Source organism: Euphorbia lathyris, chromosome 3 (genome assembly GCF_963576675.1).
Source record: "Euphorbia lathyris chromosome 3, ddEupLath1.1, whole genome shotgun sequence".
NCBI classification, from domain to species: domain Eukaryota; kingdom Viridiplantae; phylum Streptophyta; class Magnoliopsida; order Malpighiales; family Euphorbiaceae; genus Euphorbia; species Euphorbia lathyris.
The window spans coordinates 16086789-16112393 of NC_088912.1; the positions used below are offsets into that span (position 1 = coordinate 16086789).

At 37.3% G+C, this 25605-nt stretch overlaps 1 protein-coding gene across 1 annotated transcript; it reads left to right on the forward strand.

The window, feature by feature from the left end:
• The first annotated feature begins 285 nt into the window (after positions 1 to 285).
• On the forward strand, positions 286 to 10651 carry LOC136222351 (nucleobase-ascorbate transporter 12). The gene is made up of 10 exons (XM_066010017.1): positions 286 to 1061; positions 2510 to 2607; positions 2714 to 2884; positions 3988 to 4088; positions 4241 to 4376; positions 4470 to 4520; positions 4612 to 4899; positions 6741 to 6975; positions 8754 to 9040; positions 10031 to 10651. Exons 1-10 carry the CDS (start codon positions 527 to 529, stop codon positions 10250 to 10252), a joined length of 2124 nt encoding a protein of 707 aa, XP_065866089.1. The 5' UTR covers positions 286 to 526; the 3' UTR covers positions 10253 to 10651.
• Positions 10652 to 25605: the final 14954 nt, after the last annotated feature.

Here is a 25605-nt window from a genome sequence, read left to right on the forward strand (position 1 = left end):
TTAGATTTTTAATCTATAAGGAGTATTAAATAAAAAAATCTAAGAAAAAAGACAATAAAATTAAAATAACTTGATTTTCAGTCATGCTAACAATTTTTAATTACATAATCCCGATAATTTCGGAAATAATAATAATAATAATTATTTTTAGGAAATTATTATTGTTGTTTTAATTAATCTATATAAAAATATTAAATTAATAAAAAAATGTAAAAAAGACAATAAAATTTAAAAAAAAAAAAATAGCAAACGCGGTTTTAATTTCCTTACTTTCTCTCTCTTCGCTTGAGCTGTCTCTCAGTTGTCATTTTTCTTTCTCTCTCTAACACTCACTCTCACTCTCTTCAAGCACAGAGAGCTTCACTGTTTATCTCTCTGAAAAAAATTTAAAAGATTGCTCTTTATCTCTTCCCAAAACCCTAAATCCCTTTCAAAACCCTACCCATTTCCCGCAGATCTACTCTGCATTTTACCCCTCATGCAATTTCACGAACGATTGAGTAATTGAAGTGTAGTGTTTGTTTCAATGTCTAATTCCGACCCTAAAACCCGCCCAAAACCTGGTTCCTGGCCTCCTCTGCCTGAATCTTCCCCATTGCCGCCTTCTACTTGGGCTAAACGAACGGGGTTTCGACCTAAGTTCTCTGGTGAGACCAATGCTAGTGATTCCGGGCAGATTTCTCTCCCTCCGAGGCCTGATAGCCAGACGGATCTTGAAGCGGGTCGGGTGAGGACACAGGCAGCAACGGCAACCACCACTGCCACTACCAGGACGCCATCTCCGGCTGCTGTCAATGGCACTGCAACGGCGGTTCCTGTGGAAAATAAAGATCAGACGACTGTGAAGAGGAGGAGGGACTCGGATGGTGGTGGGGCTCCGAAGAAAGAGTCGGGTCATGGAGCTAATGGGCAGGGTCCGGTGGCAGCAGCACCCACTGAGGGAACGAGAAGAGTAACAAGGAATGAGGAAGCGGTTGATGTGTTGCCTCTGACTGTAGATGATGATGTGTTTGTCCGGCATTCTCATATGAAGTATGAGCTTAGAGATACTCCTGGTCTTGGTAAGTCCTGATATAATTGACTGGCTAGTTTGTGTGATTTTGGGAATTTGAATTGTTAGTTATTATAAATGTCTGTTGTTTAGGAAATCTCTAGATGTTTATCATGATTTTTCAGTAAAACAAAGTGCTTAGTATTAATTTTTGTTAACATTTTAAAGTGGTCTATGATTTGACGGTGTTAGCTTTGGAACTTGACTTGATATAGAGTAGAGGTAGCAATTTGGATTTGGCATCAGATATGATATACCAAAAATGATAGTCGAGTCAAATGGGGCGTGAAAGTTGGGTTTCTGTGTGAATCTTGTTGTTTTGGAGGCGGCAATTTGGATTGGCATCATATATGATATGCCAAAAATTATAATCGACTCAAACGGGGCGTGCCAGTTGGGTTTTCTGTGTAAATCGTGTTGTTTTGGAGGTGGCAATTTGGATTGGCATCATATATGGTATGCCAAAAATGATAATCTAGTCAAACGGGGCGTGCCAGTTGGGTTTTCTGTGTAACTCGTGTTGTTTTGGAGGCGGCAATTTGGATTGGCATCATATATAAAGGGCGGCCCGGTGCACTACGCGTCCCCGCTGAGCGAGGGTCCGGGGAGGGGTCCCACCACAAGGGTGTAGTGGTGGCAAGCCTTCCCCTGCCAATTTATTTGGCAAGAGGCCGCTCCTAAGACTCGAACCCGTGACCTCTTGGTCACACGACAACAACGTTTACCGTTGCGCCAAGGCTCATGCCAAAAATGATAATCCAGTCAAACGGGGTGTGACAGTTGGGTTTTCTGTGTAAATCGTGTTGTTTTGTCCTTATGTTAGATATTGCTGCGCCTAATATTGAGTGTGTTGTGAGAGTGAATTGTTAACTTGGCAGTAATTGTGACTGCTTGCTTCCGGGATTGTATGATGTAAGTTTTATTTTGCTCTTTTGGCGTTTTGTAATCATGTTATATTATCTATATATTCCACATGATTGTATATGCTATAAAAGCATCAAAAATGATAATCGTGACAAAAGGTTGTGTCATTTGTGTTTTCTCTGTAAATTGGTTATATTTCAGAATTTGCCACCCGTAATAGTAATACTGAGTGTGTTGTCAGAGTGAATTGTTTATTTGACAATAATTATGGCGGCTTGTTTCCCCGATTAGATTTTGTAAGTTTTGTTTTTGCTCTTTTGGTTTTGCAAGTGTGTTCATTTGAAATTAACCATCTTTGCTTGTGATGATTGGATGTTGACATGTGAAATTGATGTGCTTTCCTTAATTGGCAAACTGGATGATTATGGAAAATTTCTACAATGGGCCGGGAACAGTACCGGTCCCGTCCACTGAGATGAGTGGAGGGACCGGTACTGGTCCCGATCCACACTAGAACTTCTCATGATTATGTTTTTTAACATAATTATTGTCTAAGAAGTGGTGTTTCTAATGGTTGCTTGTGTAATGTTTCAGTTCCCATTGGTCTATATGGGTTCCAGCATTACCTTTCGATGTTAGGTTCATTGATTCTCATTCCACTCGTCATTGTTCCTGCAATGGGTGGCTCTTATGTGAGTAGTTGGAATTTTTTTCCGTTAATTCTTTTTTCGGTAATTCTTTGTCTACTCTAGCACATAGTTTGAATAGCTTGATCTGATTGGACTTAGTTTGGTGTAGGAGGATACTGCAACGGTGGTGTCAACAGTGCTCTTTGTTTCTGGAGTGACCACACTTTTGCATACGTCATTCGGATCAAGGTTGCCTCTGATACAAGGCCCGTCATTTGTGTACCTTGCCCCGGTGTTAGCAATAATACATTCCCCAGAGTTCCAAGTACTAAGTGGAAATGTGCGTTTTCTCTCTCGGGTTATCAATTATTTATATGTAACAGTTCGGTTGCCTTTTTGTATTCATCACCTTGTAATGTACGCAAAGGGTAAACATGCAATTTTTTTTGTTACAGCTTATATACCAATATATACGCATAGAGACGTCATCTAGCTATTTAATTTGACATGAAAAACATAAGTAGCCCGTTAAGTTTGGTTTATGCTTGATTTCGTGCTTACATTTCATAACTGTCAGCGTACAATGAGGGAACTGAATTGAGCTGTGTGCATTATAAGGAGTAGATTATTGGCATTCTTAGTTTCAGATTCCTGTTATCTTGGATTCGAACCACTGCGTCCCCTTATTGTCGTGATGTGTCCGTCGTCCTCTATGTGCCAGAATAAAAAGAGATCCAGTAGGAAAGTGGAAGAGACTTTATTGTATATGATAAATATGTTTTTGGTAAGACGATAGCCTTCCTTACCTGCCGCTCTATCGGGAGCAATGGGAAAAATCCTCTATCTCTACTTACTAAAACTATTACCTACCTCGTGCAAACATCTGTTGTTTTAAAGGGCACATGCCTTGGGTCAAAAAGGCTTTTGGTGTTTTGTTCCTTCTGAAGTGATGATTTTTCATGTCAATTTGTGCTGCCAGTCTGTTTCTAACGAAGATCGGCCTTCCTAATTGACCATCTCAATGTAGAAATTATAATTAAAAATTGAACCAGTGGTCTTGATCTAGTAAAGTTGTTACTGAATACAACTTCCCTGATACAGACTTATGATGAAAGATAGAATGATGGGCGATATAGAGACGGGAAACATAATAGTCTTCACTTTATTGCTCGTCAAAAATTGATTTTTCATTAATCTGTAAATTTGTAACGGATTAGTATTCCAACTAATATTATGATGTCAGAAAGCATGTTTGAGCAACTTGAATATGGTTTATATACAAGGCTGTGAATTTCTGACACGACAACACTATTTTCAGAGACAGCCCAATTGACACGATTGTCATTTTTGTGCCATTTATATCATATGAAGTATATAGATCACATAACAGGATTATGACACGATAATTCTTAACAAGATTCTAATCCACATTTACTTTGGCAGAATTTCAAGCATATTATGAAGAGGCTACAGGGATCTATAATTATTGCTTCAGCTTTCCAGGCATTACTTGGATATAGTGGTTTAATGTCGGTGCTTTTGAGGTAAGATTTCCGCAATTATCTATTATTGCTACTTGTCCGGCATGTATTTATCGAATTCACTACAGCTTCTTTAGCTCCAATGGTGAACATTCTTTTGTAAGATGTACTAAATTTCAGGACTTAACAGAACATGTCTGATAAACAATATTCAGGTTGATCAATCCTGTGGTTGTTGCCCCAACTATTGCCGCGGTTGGACTTTCATTTTACAGCTACGGTTTTCCAATAGTTGGTAATTGTCTTGAGATTGGCGTGGTGCAGATATTACTGGTTATTATTTTTTCTCTCGTAAGTTCGGTCAGCCTGAAATTTACTTTCAAGACGGATTCCTTTTTGAACTTTATTTGGATAAGCATTAACATTGTTGTATACTTTCTGCAGTACCTTCGTAAAATTTCTGTTCTTGGTCATCGCATATTTCTCATTTACGCGGTATGTCAGCTTCGAGACATTTCTCATTAGTTGCTTATGGTAATGTGTAGCTTCCTAGATCTTAGTGTTGCGGTCTCTTTTACATTTTCAGGTTCCGTTGGGTCTGGCAATCACTTGGGGAGCTGCTTTGCTTCTGACTGAAATTGGAACGTATAGCTACAAAGGTTGTGATGCGAATATCCCTGCATCAAATATTATATCTGATCACTGCAGAAAGCATGTTTCGAAGATGAAGTATTGTAGAGTTGATACTTCTCATGCGTTGAAATCTTCGCCATGGTTCAGGTTTCCTTATCCCTTACAATGGGGTACTCCTGTGTTTGAATGGAAACTGGCTGTTCTTATGTGCGTGGTGTCCATTATTGCAACTGTGGACTCGGTAAGTTTCTCCGCGTAGATATGTTGAATCTTGTGTTGGAAATGTCTAGATTTTTCATTGGACGTGGACTAGAATCGTATTTTCTAAAATAGTCTTATTTCATTTGCTAGGCCTGGTTTGTGCAAGAATTTTCCTGGAAAATACAAGTTTTCCTTTGTTTGGAAGCTATGTTACATGGAAATGTAAAGGGATATGAAAACTGAAACGGAAACTAAACGATCTGTAAGAAATCTAGGAAACAGAAATGTGGGGGAAATTGGTAAATAATAAAAATATATATCGATATATTTATAAATTTTGAAATTATAAGAATTCACGTTTTACATTGATTCACTTCTGAAAACATATGACATCCTATGAAACGGGTAGGGTTGTAATCGAGCCGAGCCGCTCAACATTTTGTTCGTGAGCAGCTCACGCGCTGTTCGCGAGCTTGTTAACGAGCCTGTTCACGAGCTTTTCTCGTGAGCAGCTCATTAATTCAGTTCATGAACGTGGCTCCCGAACAACCCATTAATTGTGTTCATTAATTATATGGATTTGAACTTTCTTTAACACAAAACTACATAGTTTTGAAATCTACAAAACTAAAGTTTACACAAAACTAAAGTTTACACGAAACTAAAGTTTACACAAAACTACGTTGCTTTATATTTCCCCCTTTATAGAAATATTTATTATTAAAAAAAAATTGAAGCATACTCACGAACATGTTTATGAACATTATATTGAGCTTGCTCATGAGTTTGTTCATGAACCTATAATCGAGCATGCTCGCGAGCTTTTGAGTCGAGCTTCGCGTTCAAGCTCGGCTTGTTTACAAATTGAGCCAAACACCGAGCTTGTTCATGAGCGCTCAGCTGATTTACAGCCCTAGAAACGGGTTTCCATTTTTTTTTAAATTATGGAAATGGGACCCGAGTCGTTTTGTACTAAGTTTCTGAGATTTCCGGTGTCTGAAACGGATACGGAAACGTGAAACGCTTTAAAATCGAAGTGTCTGTGCAACATAGTTTTTGTGTATGAATGTCAAAAAAGGGACCAAATTTTGATCCCATAGGCACACAAAACTTCTCCTCCACTTTGAAGAGAAAAGGAATTGGAAGGGTGAGAAAAAATGTGAATTAGCTTAACTTCTCTGTTTTCAAATTTGTTCTTATTTTTCTGAAAAAAATATAGTTATTATCGAATAAGTTCGTCCCCAATATTCATCTATCATTTCTTCCCACTTTCTCTACTTTCATCTTCTCCCTTCTCTCTTTCCTTTCCTTGCCTTTTAACGAAAATAATGGTTATTGTCGAAAACTTTATTTGATCTGAAATTGAAGTTCATACTCTTACAGTTGTTGAAAACTAATCTTTACTTTATTATGAATTTTTGAAATATTTTTCAGTTGTCACTTTTCTGGTTTGTAAGACATGAACTTCTGAGTTCAATTATTTGTAAACGTTTTCTCACTTTTTGAAGTTTTCTGTTTAGAATGTCCTGGTCAAATAGATGCTGCCTTACACTGGTAACAATAAACGCTCCCTGGATTACAGAACGAATAAGCCTTTTCATTGTTGAATTTGGAAACAATCTACTTTAGGAACCTCATGCACATGCTCTAACCCAGCATTTCTAGCTTCCAGATGCATTTTTGCATAGTGTTGTAAACGGGATGGACGGGGAATGGTTCCCCCATCCCCCAATATTTCGGTGAATCTCCGTAGTCCGTCCTTGTCCCCTTATGTGAATTGGAGAAAAATCTCTCCCCCTTTACATTTTTTTTGGAAGAGCTGTTATGATGTTGTGTCAAGTTAGATAACACTTGCTGACTTTTCTTCAATTTTGAAATCAGGTTGGCTCATATCACGCATCATCTTTGTTAGTGGCATCTAGACCTCCAACTGCAGGTGTTCTTAGTCGAGGGATTGGCCTCGAAGGAATCTCTAGCATCTTGGCTGGTCTTTGGGGTACTGGAACTGGCTCTACAACTCTAACTGAGAATGTTCACACTATTGCGGTGACTAAAATGGGAAGCCGTAGGGCAGTTGAGCTTGGTGCATGTCTTCTGATTCTCTTATCCCTTATAGGTAACTCTTAAACCTTATTTTTATTTTAAAAGCTCATCTTCTGATCATTAAAACTTCAGATCTTTAATAGACTACGGTAAAGGTGCAAGCTTTGAACTATGTTCATAATAAGATAGTAATTATAAATCTTGTTAAGATTCAATAATTGCTTTTATATTAATATCTGACACCCCCCACAACCCCTCACGCAAATGCCCATTGGGCTTGAAGCGTGTACAAAGCAGGTTCATCCCACCACGTGTTCAAATTTAATCAACAAATGGGGCCGCCAGGAATTGAACCCTTGACCACTTGCTCTAAGAACTCTAATACCATGTCATGGAACCACTTGAACTAAAAGCTTAAGCTGATAGTTAATGGCCCAATTCATATTAATATCTGACACATCCCTGCACGCGAATGCCAACTGGGTTTGAAGCCTGAACAACACAAGTTCATCTTACCATGTGTTGAAATTAAATCAACAAATGAGCTTGCCACGGATCAAACTCTTGATCACTTGGTCAAAGAGGCTATGATACCACGTCATGAACAACATAGTTACCATGTGTTTTTAATTTCACAAATAGCAATGACATCGTTTTTTAGTTTCATGAGTTAAAAATACCCTATGTTGCACAGAAACTTTTTTTCGTTAGCGTTTCCGTGTTTCGTGTCCGTGTCCGTTTCCATTTTCGTTTCTTTTCCGTTTCCATTACCGTTTCCTAGCTAATTTTTCTTAGAAATAACGTTTCCCCGGTATCCGTTTCCATTTCCGCTTCGTTTCGTGCAACATAGAAAATACCTGTAACATATTTGAGTTTATGAATTTGAACCTATATGTTTTTGATGGTGTAATGTAATTACCTTCTTCATTTTTGTCCTAGCTCAATTTTATCCTTTTTTGAATAAACCAAAGAAAATTACCAACGAACATAAAATCTGTTGGTAATTACCAGAAAGTTTTCCAGCTTATAAGCTTGAGGAAAGGACAAACTGAGCTAGAAAAAACGAGGGTAACATTGTACCCTTTAAAATTGCACGTTAGCCCTAGTTTCTTGTATTTTTGAGACTCGTTTATAAGGCCCTGTTCTTTTTGACTGAAATTAATTAAACTGAATTGAGCTGAATGATACTGAACTGAAATTATATTATTAGACTTTAAAAATAGCAATAATTAAAATAAAAATCTGAAAAAAATAATATTGGTTCTAATAATAATAATAATAATAAAAGAAAATAATGATAAAAAATAATTATAATTATAATAAATAATGGTAAATTACTGGACTTAACTGAAAATTATTGAACTGAACTGAATGCTACTGACATTCTATAATATTGAAGTCCAAATCAACAAAAATGCGATTGAAAAAGTAACAAAATGATGAGGGAAAAAATAGGTTTTTGATCCAAGTTTTGATCACATGGATAAAAGAGTCAATGATCTAGTCAAACTTGTCCATGTCATCTTTTCCGTTGATCTGGACTCTAATGTTACAGAATGTAAAGTTCAACGATTTTTATGTCAAGAAATGATTTGTAGCCCTATAGTTCAAGGGGCATAGATGTATTTTACCCTTTTGTCCGTGGTTAATTCTCAATAACACTGTTATTGTTCTCCACACCATTAATTTTGCAGGATAGTATTTCGGGTAGGAGTAGGTTGCTTGCTACATATTCCCATTTATTTCATATTCGAAAGGGTGCCTGTTTATAAATCTTGATCTGGTACATGAGTTTTGCTCGGAATTCTAAAGCCATATTTCTTATTTCCTAATCATATTTGTTTTATACAGGTAAAGTTGGAGGCTTTATTGCTTCAATTCCTCAAGCAATGGTTGCTGCTCTCCTCTGCATTATGTGGGGAATGCTTGCAGCACTAGGGTTGTCGAATCTACGTTATAGTGAGGCTGGAAGCTCACGGAATATCATCATAGTGGGGCTGTCTTTATTCTTTTCGCTTTCTGTTCCAGCATATTTCCAGCAATACGGCATCAACCCGAACAGCAACTTGTCTGTTCCAAGTTATTTTCAACCATACATTGTTGCCTCTCACGGACCTTTCCACAGTAAAAATGCCGGGGTATGCTTCTTTTTGGATAAAAAAAGATTTGGTCCGTAAGTTTGGCGAGTAGCCAAACACGCATCTTGGCATTTTGGTGTCATATTTGGACTAGTTTGACCGACCAAGTTGATATGCGAAGTTCATTTTGACCCTACTTGCCAAGTTTAAGGACATGTCATAATTGCATCAATCATCCTTGTTTATTTGTCTTGTGAAGGTCCGGGATGTCTAGCGATGTCGCTCTAACTAAAGATTGTGTCGATAGATGCTAGTATAGTATTCAAATAAGATAAAGACTCAATTTTGCCCCTAAGATTATTGGGGAAGTTCAATTTTGCCCTCACTGTAGAAATTCTAGCTTACTACTACCCTTTTGCAAGGAATTCTGTTACTAATTTCCAGTTGCATTTATTTAACTTAAAAAAAACTTGAACGCTTTCTAGCACGAGGGTAAAATTGCCCTAAAGTTTCTAGCTTGGGGACAAAATTGGGCAGTTTTGTACAATGAGGGTAAAATTACACTTCTCCAATAACGTTAGGGGTGAATTTGATCGTTCTCCCGTGTTTCAAATATATACTATACTATATATTTTATATCGTACTACTAGTATCTATCTGGCCTATTGAACATGGTTATGTTGGTGTGTAACCATGTTAAAACGGGCTTTGCTTGCGAGTAGCTCGTTACTTCTGTTCACGAACTTCGCTCGCGAACAGCTCATTAATTATGTTCATTTGAACCGAGCCTGCTTGCAAGCTTTTGAGCTGAGTTTCGTCGTACTCAAGCTCTGCTCATTTATAAATCGAGCAGAACATGGTCGAGCTTTTATCAAACCGAACCTCGAGACGCTCATGAGCGGCTCAGCTCATTTACAGTCCTAGTTCCAACTTCCGCATCTGTTGGGAGTCTGAAAAGAGACCCCTGATCTAAATTGTACTAAAAAACCTGCATTTTTTCGGCCCGGCATTGTAACATTTTCTTGAGAAATCTATTAATATGTTGTGCAGTTGAACTACTTCTTGAACACTTCACTATCCTTGCACATGGTGATTGCATTCCTTGTCGCCGTTATCCTAGACAACACCGTTCCAGGTAGCCGCCAAGAGCGCGGAGTGTATGTATGGTCCAATCGGGAAACAGCAAGGAGAGAGCCTGCTGTTACCAAAGACTACGAGCTACCCTTCAGAGTTGGCCGCGTCTTCAGATGGGTGAAGTGGGTTGGGCTATGAGCAAGCAAAAGTCGTTTCTTTGGCATTCGCTATCAAGCTCCTATTGGCAGGAGATGATGATTCAACATCCTTTCGACTCTCGAATGTAAGTCCCTCGAACAAAATGATTGATTTATCTTACACGGCTGCAGATGGTCGGGCGGGTTCTTGTTGGGGATTACAGGTCTGATAGAAATGAGTTATTTGTGTACATTTGGAATGGAATGATCCCTTAGGGATTTGTTTGTTCTTTAACTGTGTATCTATCTAGTTTTGAATCTTTGAAGAATAATTTATTTGCTTCCTCATCTTGTATAGCTGCTTTTACTTAATTATTATATTCTTGATCAGCTACTTGTAATTTTCATATTATTTTCTGTTATTTTTTCATTTATTAACTCCAAAGCAGTTTGATTCTTTTATTGTTGAACTTTGGGGTGACAATTCATGTAAGTCGGTCGTGTTTGTGTCATGTCAATTATCGGGTTAAAGGTTAATGGGGTCCGTGTCTTTGTGTTGTATTTGTGGCTTATATGTAATTTTACTATCTTATTAATTCTGATATTAAAAAATATTGGAGGATATAATTATATTTTTAAATATTTATGTCATTTATAAATTTCTGGATTAATTGGTTAACCTGATTATTTAATGTTTGACTTAAAATTTATCTAATAAATCCCTGGTCCACTATATTGGGTTTGTGTGATGTATTTATTTTGGGTAAATTACACTCATGGCCATTGGACTTTTTTTTTTTTTAAACATTATGGCCACTAAACTTAAATTCTAAACGGTATGTTCAATGAATTTTGCACTTTTTTGACACCAGTGGCCACTCAATGTTTCAAAATGGCCGTTGGTTTCAAAATAAAATTTTCAAAGAGTTAGTGATATTCTAAAGAATTTTAATTTTAAAAATTTTCATTAAGGTCATGTAGGTGATTTGGTTGGGAGAAAAAGTGAATTTTTAGAGCGTGTTCAAAAAAAAAAGTGATTTTAGAAAAGAAAACATGTGGTTTCATGGTAAATATCGTTCTGAACAACTTTAATTCTTGAATATTTTTATTTTGAGGTCGTTAACTATCATTTTGAAGAGTTAATTAAAGTTGAGTGTCCATCGGTGTTAAAAAGTGGAAAGTTCAATGGTAATACCATGATCTAAATAAAGATTAGATCTAAACAGTTAGATCATAGGTTTCATCTAAATCAGTTTCTTAACTATAGAAATGCATTGCCAAAAAGTTGAAGTCATTGGATAATGATGAAAAAAAAAAAATATTGCACAAATTTATAACTACAGTTTCTTATGTTTCTTATTATGATAAATGTTGATTCAAATGATTTTTTTTTTTAAGAAATGAGAGTGTTTTAAATAACTTTACCAAATGTGTTTATGTTAAAAATTTGAAATCCTTCACTCTGTCAAAGCATTATATTGTTATTTAAGTATTTTAATTGCTTTTTGAATCCTTCCAACTATGTTGCATCTGTTAAAATATTTTTTTCTGAATTCATATTATTGAAAAATTATTTCAGATCATCAATGTGACGACAAAAGATTGAATGACCGATCCATTTTATGTATTGAGAGAAAAATGGTAGAACATGTTGACGTAGATACTATTATTAGTGATTTTGTATTTAGAAATGCTCGTAAACAATGTTTTGTATAAGCATTTGGATGTTTTTATTAGATCTTTTGTTAGGTGTAATAAAAAGTATCGTTTTTAAGTAATTTTTTTTTTCCGCATAATTGATTTTCCTTCTTTATTTTATACTTGTACTTATTTATTGGAGCTTTTTTTACTACTTCGCCCTAGACATTCAAAATCTCAGGATCAATCCTGATTTCTAGTAACTAGATGGACATCCCCATTTGATAATCAAAGGATAGAAAGACAACGAAAGGTCTGGATTATCTAAGAGAATATATCTGCAGTAATAAAGAATACCACCAAAGTCTGAGAGGTCCAAGTGATGGGCTCGACACTATTAACAACACTTTTCACCTCCACTTTAAAAAATTAAAATAAACTCTAGACCATGCCTTGGCGGTAAAGTTTTAATTATTCTAGCATCATAAATCTGAGTGATAGTTGAACTACAACAAACCCGAAAAACACCATTAGCATCTCTGAAAACTTCACCCATGCGACATAACCCTACTTCCTTAAATGTAGCTCCATCAACATCACATTTGTTAAAACCCATCTGTGGAACCGCTCGATGCATCAGAGGAGAAAGAACAACATTACCGATCCTCGAAACAGGCTTCCTACACTCCAACCAGTCATGACAGAAGAGATAAGTCAAACGAATACATTCCATCAGATATACAACTTTATTCTTCCACATGAAATTGTTTCTTTGATGCCAAATAGAATAGAAGAATACTGCTACTCGAGACACAACCTTCAAGCTCGCATCTTAACATAGATTAGAGAAATAGTCCACCGTGTCCTCAAAGTCACCAGTAGGTTGAGAAAGATCAACACCGATCTAGCATTTTTTTTTTGTGAACGAACACACCACAAATAAGTGCCAGTTATGCTCAACATCATTCTCGCACATAATACAACTCAAACGAACAAGAACACGCCTAGAACAAAGCTTGGACCGAGTAAGCAGATAGCATCTTCGGAATTTCCAAAGGAATAATTTAAAATCCTAGAAGCAAGATTAAGGTTCCAAATTGAAGCCATGGGTAACGTTCTTTTAATTGAATTCAATGTTCATATTTAATAAATTCAATAAATCGTTAACTAAGTGAGTTAGTCGATGAGGGAGGCGTTCGATTTGATCGAAGAGCTTGTCCGATGAGCATTCCGAATGCTTAATTGGCGGAGAACACGTTAGGGTTCTGAGCGCCTAGAGTCGTTAACTAAGTGAGTTAGATGATGAGGGAGGCGTTCGATTTGACCGAAGAGCCTGTCCGATGAGCATTCCGAATGCTTAATTGGCGGAGAACACGTTAGGGTTCTGAGCGCCTAGAGTCGTTAACTAAGTGAGTTAGACGATGAGGGAGGCGTTCGATTTGACCGAAGAGCCTGTCCGATGAGAATTCCGAATGCTTGATTGGCGGAGAACACGTTAGGGTTCTGAGCGCCTAGAATCGTTAACTAAGTGAGTTAGACGATGAGGGAGGCGTTCGATTTGATCGAAGAGCCTGTCCGATGAGCATTCCGAATGCTTATTTGGCGGAGAACACGTTAGGGTTCTGAGCGCCTAGAGTCGTTAACTAAGGGAGTTAGTTGTATCCTTTGCCTTATAAAACGTATTTCGCATATTATTGATAATATCTTTTCAACGTTTGAACATTCCAGCTATTGTCAAAAACTACCCCCTCGAGAGAGGCAATTCTATAAGCTCCATTATGGAGAACAGTGTCGATCTTGTATGGACCCTCCCACGATTGGCCGAGCTTTCCCTGTGCCAAAGGGGACTGTGCAGCTGCAGCATCTCGGAGCACCAGGTCTCCGACCTGAAACATGCGTGGGCGAACCCTTCGATCATGATATCGCGCCATATTCTGCTTATGGCTCGTAATGTGCAACAGGGCGTTAAGGCGCTCTTCTTCAAGTCTGTCACTGGCTTCCTGCAGCTCTGCATTATTGTCGCGCTCTTCGTAATCTACCTGTCGAGGGGAGCGGAGAATGACTTCCGATGGTGCCATTGCCTCTGACCCGTAAGTGAGAAAAAAGGGGGTGCGCCCAGTCCCAGTGTGCGGGGTGGTTCGGTATGACCATAAGATTGCCGCAATGTGATCGGGCCATCCCCTGCCCTGATCGGTTAATCGCGCTTTGATCCCTCGAAGGAGCGTGCAGTTGCTTACTTCTGTTAGGCCGTTGCTCTGAGGGTGAGCTACCGACGTGTATCGGGCCTTGATTCCCCAGTCTGCGCAAAAATCGTGAAACTGGCCGCAGTCGAACTGTTTCCCGTTATCGGTGATGAACGAATGGGGGACCCCAAAACGGTATATGATAGCGCGCTTGAGGAAGTTGATGACGTTGCTAGCAGTTATCTTGGCTAGTGCTTCAGCCTCAATCCATTTGGTAAAATGATCGACCGCCACGACCACGAAATGTTTTTGCTCTGAAGCCATTGGGAAGGGGCCGAGCAGGTCAATGCCCCATACTGCGAAAGGTCATGGAGTGATGATACCCTTAAATGGTGCCGCTGGGGTGCGATGAATATTGGCGTGTAGTTGACAAGCCTGACAACTGCGGACCAAACGTGTTGCGTCGGAGTCCATTGTCTGCCAGTAAAACCCCTGGAGCCGGGCCTTCCTTGCAATTGTTCGGGCTCCTTGATGCGAGCCGCAGACACCTTGGTGAATTTCCTTCAGGCAGTAATCTCCTTCTGTCTCAGATATACAACGCAACCAGGGGTGTGTGGCCGATTTGCGGTAGAGCAAGCCATTCTGTAATGCATAACGCCAAGAATGTCGGACGATTAGTGACGTCGCCGCCCGATCTGCCAGAAGAGTCCCGTTCTGAAGGTACTCGATAATCGTGCCTCTCCATCCTCCTTGCGTGGCCTCCGCGGAGTCAATCGGTAACAGAGTCTGAGCGTGAAAAGCCGGGGCGCTTGCACTCTCAATCCAGGTGAGCGGGTCGCTAGATTGTTCCCCTGCTGCAAGAGCAGCGATAGCGTCAGCCTCCTCGTTTTCTTCTCGCGGAACCAACACTAGGTCCAGACTTACACCTTTGCTCTTCAAATCATTGAGCAGAGATGTGGCGAGGGTCAAGTATTGACTCATTACGGGGTCCTTTGCTTGATAAGCTCCGCTGACATGGCTGACTACCAACTTCGAGTCAGAGCATATTGTCACAGTTCCCGTGACCATTGCCTTTGATAGCCGGAGGGCTGCGATGAGGGCCTCATATTCGGCTCGATTGTTGATAGTCGGGAAATTTAGTCGAACGGCATATCGCAAATGAAGGTTACCGGGCCCTTGAATTGCTACCCCGGCCCCTGCTCGCCCCGAGGCACATGACCCGTCAACGCTCATAGTCCAGACGTCGTCCGAATGAGACGGTGTTGTTGTAAGCTTGGTGTTTGCGCGGCTGGAGAATTCGACTATGAAATCGGATAGGGCCTGAGCTTTGATTGTCGTTCTTGGCTCAAAACGGATGTCGAACTGGGAGAGACGAACAGACCAATTTGTGATGCGTCCGGAAACCTCTGGCCTCTGCACGGCCCTTCTCAGTGGATAATTCGTCTTGACAATGACTGTGTGTGCTTGAAAATATGGTCTCAGGCGCTCCGAGGCTTGAGTGATGGCGAATAAAGCTTTTTCCACCTTGGAGTACCTGATTTCAGCTCCCTTCAGCACTCTGCTCAGGAAATATATCGGGAAGAGCTCCGCCCCTTCCTCCTGAGTTAAAACGACGGCTACTGTTTCGTCTGAAATAGTGAAATACAAGTGAATATCCCGCTCAGGTTTTGGCGCCGAGAGTAGGGGGGAGCTGCGAGGAAAGTTTTTATGGCGCTGAATGCGGCCTGGCAGTCAGTCGACCACCTAAAGGGTGCTCCTTCTTCATCGCTTTATAGAACGGGAGACATCGCTGAGCCGAGCAGGAGATGAAACGTCCCAAAGCGATGATCCTTCCATTGCTAACTATAATTGAGCAAAAACTCAATGTGTCAAATTGAAAGACGAAAAAGCTCAATCAATAAAAATAAAAAAGACCATAGGCTTAAAATGTTTTTTTTTTTTTTTCAAAAAAGATGTTTACATAATGTATGCATAAATTGTTAGCAAATCATTTTCAAAAATATATGAAATTCGTGTCCAAATAATTAGCATAAATTTTGTATTAATTTACAACCTTACTTCCTACCTAACCCTCCATTCCTCAATTGCAACTTTATAATCTTATAATATGTCAAGGACCACCTTTATTTAATTTCCTACTTTACTTTACATTTTTCATATATATGTTGGTTAACTAAAATGTGACAGCCAAATTAATTTGCATTATATTTCTCTACATTTATTTAATATACCTCTGTATTTTGATTTGGCGGGCCTAGTGGTTTGAGATAGATATGTTAATGAGCTAGGTTGGACCGGGATTGGGTCGAATCTAATCAGATTTTACAGTAAACTACTATATTGTTCAAATTCAATCCAATATTGTTCAAATTCAATCCAATGTGAATGATATTTACATCAGGTTCGGGACAGGTTGGGCCAAGGTAAGAAAATTGATTCTCCAGTCCAGCACAGCCTGTCCAACTAATATATATTTATATTAAAAATAATATTAAAATATAAATATGGACAATACAAATACAGCAAATTAAAATTTTAGTCTTATGTAATAAAAATATATTTAATAATGTAATAAAATCAAATAGAGGACACAAAAAAATATAAAAAATGTATATAATATAAGGACAGGGCAGAGCGGGCTGAGTTGAGTTTGGCCATTTAACAAAATCCCAAACTCAACTCATTCTATATGCAGGCTTAAGCGAATTCGAACTGAACCAAACCAATTTTTAAATACATGTTTATATCCAAACCCAACCTATGAAAACCGGACTGAACGAGCCAACATACTTTTAAACAGGTTTAGTTGTACTTATAATTAAAAAAGTCCAAAGTTCAAATCACGTGCCTGTGATTTTATTTTTTGTTATTTAATATAAATGCAATTATACAAATTAAAAAAAAAGATTTAGTTTTATTTTTTTTTGGTAAAATAAAGTTTAGATTTAGCTTTAATTTATGCACTTAAACTTTTTCAATAATCTAGCTAGTGACTAATTTCTTTTTTGTTTATCATATAATTGTTTTATTCAACTGTATTCTGATATTAACCTAATTTTTCTTTTTTATAATCAGTTTAGAGATTGAACTTTCTCAGTTTTAAGGATTGAGTCACTAGTTATTTATTTTTCAAATTAAACTGTAAAATTTAATTATTATAAGGATTAAATCCATGATCTTCAATTTTCACATATATTAATCTCCTCACTAACGGCTACATTAAACCGTTAGTAAAAGATTCAATGCAAATTAAAGATCACGGCCTTAAATATTTTTTTCCTATAATAACAAAAATTAACATGAATTAGAGGGACTTAATATATTGTAGCCTAGTTAATTTAGAACTTAATTGATAATTAATTTTATGGTGAAAACACATCAAGTAACGATACTTTGTCAAAAACAAAGTAACCATAGAAGGCACCTAACAAGTTTATTGATATATTGTAGCTTAGTTAATTTTGAACTTAATTGGTATAACAGGTTTTATTGTAGCTTAGTCCATGATTGAGGCACTATCCGTTCTATTAGTGCCTAATTTTTAATATAGGCTTAATACATCATTTGCCCCCTAAACTTATCCAAAAAACTTGATTGGCCCCTTGAACTTTCAAAGTATTTCGATAGCTCTCTGAACTTGCATAAAATGTTCAGTTAGCCCCCTGAACTTGCGTAAAATGTAACCAATTGATCACTCGATCGTAAAAAAAGTAAGTTAAATGCGGAAGATGTATTCCACGCATCTTAGAATATTATTACATAATTAAAAAATAGATTGAAAAGGAAGTTATTGCTTACTCAACTATACAACTTGCCTTCTCTAATATTAGACTTGTATACTCCGATTTTTGTCGTTTTACTATTTTTAAGACTCGTGGAATATATCTTCCGCATTTAACTTACTTTTTTACGATCGGATGATCAATTAATTACATTTTACGCAAGTTCAGGGGACTAACTGAACATTTTATGTAAGTTCAGAGGGCTATCGAAACACTTTGAAAGTTCAGGGGATCAATCAAGCTTTTTGGACAAGTTCAGGGGACAAATGATGTATTAAGCCTTTAATATATATATATATATATATATATATATAAATGGATTGCTATTCGTCGCTCCTATTTTCCTTACCGTCGCCTCCTGTTTGACATTTTTGCCCTTTTCATTTTTCATTCAAAAAATGAAATTCTCTCAACCACGAAGAACAAAACGAAGAAAAATCATGCCTCCAAAACAAGGAAAAATAATTGAACATCTAAGTTTCGTATTTACCAATAATCTGAAATTTAACGAAATTAACTTGAAACGGAATTTTTTTCCGTTGAATTTGCAATAAACGGGTAGCCCATACGGTCCGGTCCATGGACCGATAGCATGAACTACCCGTTTTCACCTAGACAAAACGGGTAGCCTACCCGTTTTGCCTAGGTGAAAACGGGTAGGCTACCCGTTTTCCTTTAGAAAAAATAGATTTATTTATTTATTTTTTTAATTATAATAAATATTAATTATAGATAAATTACGTATTAACGCGTGCAATACATAATTTACATATTTTTTATTTCCAATCAATAATTTATATATACGTTTTTTCTATCCAGTCACTACATAATTTACGTATAATTAAATTTACGTTCTAAAAGGTAAATAAATATAATTTACCAAATAAAAATTAATTGGACACTTCAATACGTATTTTTATTTCCCGTTAATACATAATTTATCTATAATTAATATTTATTATAATTAAAAAAATAAAAAAATAAATCTATTTTTTCTAAAGGAAAACGGGTAGCCTACCCGTTTTCACCTAGGCAAAACGGGTAGGCTACCCTATTTTGCCTAGGCAAAACGGGTAGTTCATGCTATCGGTCCATGGACCGGATCGTATGGGCTACCCGTTTAGTGCAAATTCAACGAAAAAAAAATTTCCGTTTCAAGTTAATTTCGTTAAATTTGAGATTATTGGTAAATACGAAACTTAGATGTTCAATTATTTTTCCTTGTTTTGGAGGCATGATTTTTCTTCGTTTTGTTCTTCGTGGTTGAGAGAATTTCATTTTTTGAATGAAAAATGAAAAGGGCAAAAATGTCAAACAGGAGGCGACGGTAAGAAAAATAGGAGCGATGAATAGCATAACTCTTAATTTACGTACATTATTCTAGAATTTTTTATTTATTTTCGAAAAGTGCATTATTCTAGAATTTTTTTTTTTTTTAAGATCACATTATTCTAGAATTCAAACTATATATGCATACGTGTATATATATTACATATAGAAAATTTGATTTGGTATCAACAAGAGGAAATAAAAGTAACAGATCTGAATCTATATTAAAATTAAAATTTGATTATGACCACGCAGTTAGTGGAACAATCAATCTATATTATTTAAACATTAATTCAGAGAGATAAATCAAAACGATTCTCTACATTTCCCATCAATTATGGAGATCAAGATATTATTCTACAAATTAATTAATTTAAAAACCAACACTAACGTTTTTTTAAGATTTTTTTTTAGGAATAAGTTGTAAAAATACTTTAACGTTCATAATTAGGAGCAATTTTACTTTTAATGTATAAACTTATATAATTTTAATATAAGAAGTCATGGATTCAAATCAGGGGCGGAACCAGGGGGGTTGGGAGGGAGAGGCTCGAGTCCCGGCAAGCGGCCGGAGAATTGTGAATTTTTTTTAGTAGTGGTGTCTGGTAATATTTTGGAGAGAATTATATTGACTATATGTAGTATTATTTTATATGTAGTATTATTTTAATGTTTAAAGGTAGATGAGATGTTCAACTTCATTCAAACTCATTTTCTTTTAAAAAGTTTTTATTTATTTTAATTTTATTTTTCAATAATTATAAAAACATGTTACCATTATTAATTAATTCAAATGGACTCTTTATTTTTTATTTTGATAACACTTTTAAATCCATTTTTAATATGTATTTACCATTAAAAAAAAAGTAAACATATTTAATATTCATTTTTATTATGTCTTTACCATAAAAAAGTAAACATGTTTAATTTTCTATTAGTTCAATGTTAGTTTGTAAAAAAAATGATAACATTTTTACGTTTTAATGCATTGGACGCTAAATTTTTTTTGCCCAACCCTAACGGGCTGAATTTTGAAAATTTACCGTCAACCGCATAGTTAATTTCGATTTTTTTTATGTTTAAATTTTTGCCCAGCCCTAACGGGTTGTTAGCTGATTACATTAGCTGTTAGCTGATTACATTAGCTGATTTGACTAGCTGATTTGATTAGCTGTTCGTGTAGACCTGTTTGGTAAAAATTAGCTGATTGATAATAGCGGTTTGTGCAAAAAGACGAATAAGGGCATTAATTTTGGCGCAAGAGAAGAGGGAGTATATCTATTAGGGTTAAAAAAGTCCATTAATTTTAATATTGCAAAACGCTAATTGAAAAAGCTCATTTTAAGAGCTTTTTCTAAATTAGCGTTTTCATCCAAAAACTCTCTCCCAAACCTTTCTCCACCAAACACTCCAATTAGCGGTTTCAATGGTCAAACCTTTAAAGTTGGTCAAAACCGCTCTTTTTATCCCAAAACGCTCTTTACCAAACAGGGCCTTTGTTTTTTTCAGACTGAAACATGGTGGTGATGAATCCATAGAACTTATTAGGTTCCAATTGAAAAATAATAATTCTAAATTCTAAGTAATACATAGTTTATAATTTTAAATTATATATATAATTAATATATTATTTATTTATTACATCATTCGGTCCGATTAATTCGAATCATTTGGTTGAATTTAGTGATCCATGACTCAATTATAAATTCGGTTTGATATCCGGTACCATTCTTACAACATTGATCATAAGTATAAGAATGTTTTCATACAGTATATATGATGTAATTTCACGTGTGAAGCACATGCTTTCCTTACTATAATCATGAATACATGAGTCTAGAAAATTAATGGATACACTTATTAAAATCATGAATGGAAATCAAATCTTTATTAACGTCCTTTCGGAAATGGAAGGGGTATTAATTATTGGGAAAATTACAAAACTTGGTTAAATAGAATATTTAGACCAATTACTCAATACATTAAATATGTAGATTATTTATTTATGATTTTTTTAAAAATACTCTTCATATATATATATATATAAATTATGGAGTTACAAACATTAAGGAATACAGAGTTACAATCTTAATGAATGAAGAGTTACAACATTAAAAAATGAGGAGTTACAATAGTTATACTTATGGACATCCATCAATTTATTCATAACAGAAATTTCCTACTATTCCTTCATTTTCTCTTATTTTCTCTATTTGTTTCTTTATTAGTTTACGAATTAGGCACTCCGTTTTTAATTATCGACTCATATATACGTAAAATCTTTCTTCTTGCGAACTTGACTCTCTATTTTTTAGTATTTTGTACGTTTTTCCCAGGACAATACTTCCCACTAGGGCCGATCCTGGGATTCTAGAGGCCTAGGGGCGAAGTACCGAATGAGGCCCTAATAAATAAGTGCAAATAAAAAATAATGTAAAAAAATCAATAGTGTAAAACAAAAATTACTTAAAAATAACACATTTTTACTACACGTAACAATGGATCTAATAAAAACATCAAATTCCAACTAAATAATTTATTTTATTTCGAATTAAATATCAGTTGCTCATACAAAACATTGTCTACGAGCAAATCACTAAAAATAGTGTTGCATCAATATTCTCTCAACATTTTATCTTTCTTAAGATGTTGATGGTCTTAAATAAATTTTCAATAATTTTAACTCCGAAAATATTCTTTCACTAGATACAACAGTCATTGACATAGTTAAGAAGATTCGAAACGCAATTGAAATATTTAGATAATAATATTTAGATAATAATATGCTGCTTTGACAAATTAAAAAAATTCACATGCTAACATCAACAACTTTGACCAAAGAATTTGCAACACTTTCATTTCTGAATAACCATTATGTGCATCAACATGTGAAAAAATTAATCATAAATTTGTATGTTGTGACTGTTTAGGTCTATGGATTATTTCTATTATCATTGCATCTTTTGAGATTTTAATTTCTAAGAGTATTTCTGCAACCGTTTTTTTTTTATATATTAAAGAGCGGGAACAACGGACGAGCTTTGCACAGACATCCCAACTATGTTGGCACCCCTGTCCGCCGCGTCAACTCCGAGGCCCAATTTATTAAAATAATAAAGAATAAAAGTACAAGAAAGTAACCAAAACAATTAACGAAATCGAAAAACAGTACGACCTCCTAAATTGCTAAGGAAAGCCGAATTGCAAAAGTGAGGAAGCTCATTCCACCAAGCAGCATTAGCCGAGGGTCTACCATAATTCGCAAGAATGTCTGCAACCTGGTTCTCTTCCCTGTAAATGTGGGAAACAACAATCGTCATGGAGGTCATATTTTGAAGGCATTGTAGCCAATCTTGCTTTAGCATCCACGGCACCAATAAAGACCGGGATTTCAAAGTTTGCACCACGTAGCTCGAGTCGCTCTCCACCCAAAGATTGTTCCAACCTCGCGCAAAGGCCATGTTGATAGCAGAAATTGCAGCAGTCAGTTTTGCAATATAGGAATGGTGACAGTTCAAACGAAAAGCAAAGGCTCCCGCAAAGGTACCGTGTTTGGTTCTGAAAATTCCCCCGCAACCAGCTGTAATCAGAGTGCTTGCTACTGACGCGTTGGTGTTAACCTTCCACCACCCCGAAGGAGGGTCATGCCAACGAATCGGTATAATTCTCTGCGCGCGGTGAGGATTCCTCCGGAGACCAAGCTCGTGAAGGATTTTACATTCCACCGTGGAGTTCCACATCGAGGCATTCGACAACCCTCCTGACTCACGGACCAATCTCCACAACCGACTGAAAATTAACGTGATGTTTGGCTTTTCTCCCTCAAAGATGATTTGGTTCCGTGTATACCAGAGAACCCAAACCCCATTAATGATTGCGGAGTTCCACAGTGCAGCTATTTGCGGACTGAACCTCTGCTGAGCCGCGTCAAGGATCAGATCCGTCACAGAACCTTCAATATAAACCGATCGTCCAAACAAGTTTCCAACGCCTCTCTAGAATTGGACTGAGTATCTGCAAGTGATGAAAAGGTGCTCAGCTGTTTCAGAATTCTCCGCACAAAAACAACATCTCGACACAATTTGACAGCCTCTCCTAATCAGCCTGTCGTGAGTTGGTAAGGCTCCCATAATCTCCTTCCAATAAGTTAAAAAGTGCGATGGTAATATATACTGTTTCCAAACCATACGGCACCAATCCGGCTTCAACAGATCAGGTCCGAGCCAATAAAAAAACAGCTTGGTCGAGAATTGACCAGAAGCTACCGGCTTCCAGATGCAGACATCCCTATCCTCCATGCCTCGTCTAATTCCGAGAATCTGATTCTCAATCTCCCTCGGCAGCCCCGGTAAATCCTCCCATGTGTTGTTGATCAGGTATAAAATTACAAGCTCCTTCGTCTTATGTCGTCGTTTTGGAGGGACGTTTAGTTGTTCGTTGATTGATGGAGAAATCCAACCACCATTCCAGAAATTCAGCTTTGTGGTCCTACCAATCCACCACAAACATTGCTTTTGTAGGGTGTCATAGAACAATCTAAGGGAGCCCCATATTGAGGAATTTGAGATATAATCCTTCCCCAAACCCGCGGAGGAAATGAAACGAGACCGTAACAGATCAAAGCACCTCGAATCCTCTTGTAGAATTCCCCAAGCCATTTTCCCCAACAATGCCACGTTCATAAGTTTGAGATCCCTTATCCCTAAACCGCCCTCCTTCATTGGATGACAACATTTATTCTAAGCTACCGTAACAAGTTTTTTGGAGTCAATGCTACCCGTCCAAATAAAGTTCTTGATGCAACGGGTCATTCAGGAAAGAAGCGATTTAGGCCATCTGTAGATGATGAAAGAATATATAAAGCTACTTGTAATTACAGAGTTCACCAGAGCAACTCGCCCCGCCATTGACAAGCAAGAACCTTTCCAGCGACTGAAATTTGCTAAAATTTTATCCAGAATGCCAACTAAGTGTTGCTTTCGCGGACTGCCAAAAAATAGAGGGACGCCTAAATACTAAAAAGGGATCCATCCTTGCTTTATCCCCAGAATCCCAGCAAGCCGACCACCACGTCCAACTGTTACAGTAGTACCAGTGAAAATTTCGGACTTATCCCAATTCACCAATTGACCCGAAAGAGTCCCGTACAAAGAGAAAACTGCCTCAATGGCAATTATGTTGCTAGTTGTAGCTTTGCAGAAAAGAAGAATGTCATCAGCATATAGAAGATGAGTCGGGAAGGCAACTGATCGCGTGTAATTCATGGGCTGAAGCTGTCCGGAATCTTTCAAATAGCAAAGTTTGTGGCTCAGAAAGTCCTCTGCTATGCCAAAAAGGATTGGCGAGAGTGGATCCCCCTGACGAACCCCGCGGGAGCATCTAATTAGAGCTGTTATCATCGAACCGGTCATGACTGAAATCCTAACAGATGATAGAATCCCAAAAATCCAATTCCTGAACTTAGGGGAGAAACCAAAGGCCTGTAAAACCATTAGCAAGAACTGCCAATCTAGAGTGTCAAAAGCTTTCCGTATGTCAATTTTCATTGCTATGTTATCACCAAAACATTTTTTGTTGAGCATATTATTTCCTTCAGACGCAACAACAATGCCGTGGTGAATGCTTCTCCCCCGAATGAAGCCAAACTGATTATCTAAAACAATACACGAAGCAATCCCAGCCAATCTATCAGCGAGTAGCTTTGAGATTATTTTATAAGAGAAATTGCTCATTGCAATAGGCCTGTATTGATCAATAGATATGGCATCGTCAGCTTTTGGAAGTAGGACCATTAAGCTTGATTTCAAACCTGGTAGAACAGCCCCAGTGGTGAAGAAGTGCTGAACAACTTTATAAACATCAGTGCAGAGGATATCCCAGAACTCTAGGTAGAATGTCCTTGTGAAACCGTCAGGTCCAGGAGAACTATCACTATCCATAGAAAAAACCGTATTACGCACCTCCTCCATACTTGGACAAGCCGTCAGGAAGACATTATCCGAGTCTTCAACAAGCCGCGAGATAGTGTCAGTAATCAGCGCTTGGTCCGTTGCAACCGAGGGATCACTTTGGAAAAGATTACTAAAGAAAGTAGAGATGTGTGTCGCTATTTGATCCGGATCCGAAACGAGCTGATCGTTTACCTTAAGCACGTTAATGCCGGATGAGGAAGCTCTTATATTAGCAATTTTGTGAAAAAAATTACTGTTTCGGTCGCCCTCCTGCAACCAACGGATCCTACTTTTTCCTTTCAGGAAAATTTCTTTTCTGCGCAAAGCCAGATTGAGATCCGAATGAGCTTTGAATTCCTCCTGTATCGAATTGATAGTAGAATTAGACGGAATAGCATGTAGATTTGTTTCGACCTTGTGAATTTGGTCGTCCAAATCACCAAACACTTCCTTATTCCATTTTCTATGCACTGGTCGTAGCCGTTTGAGCTTATCATAGAGCGACTGCATGGGCGGAAGTCGTGGGTGATC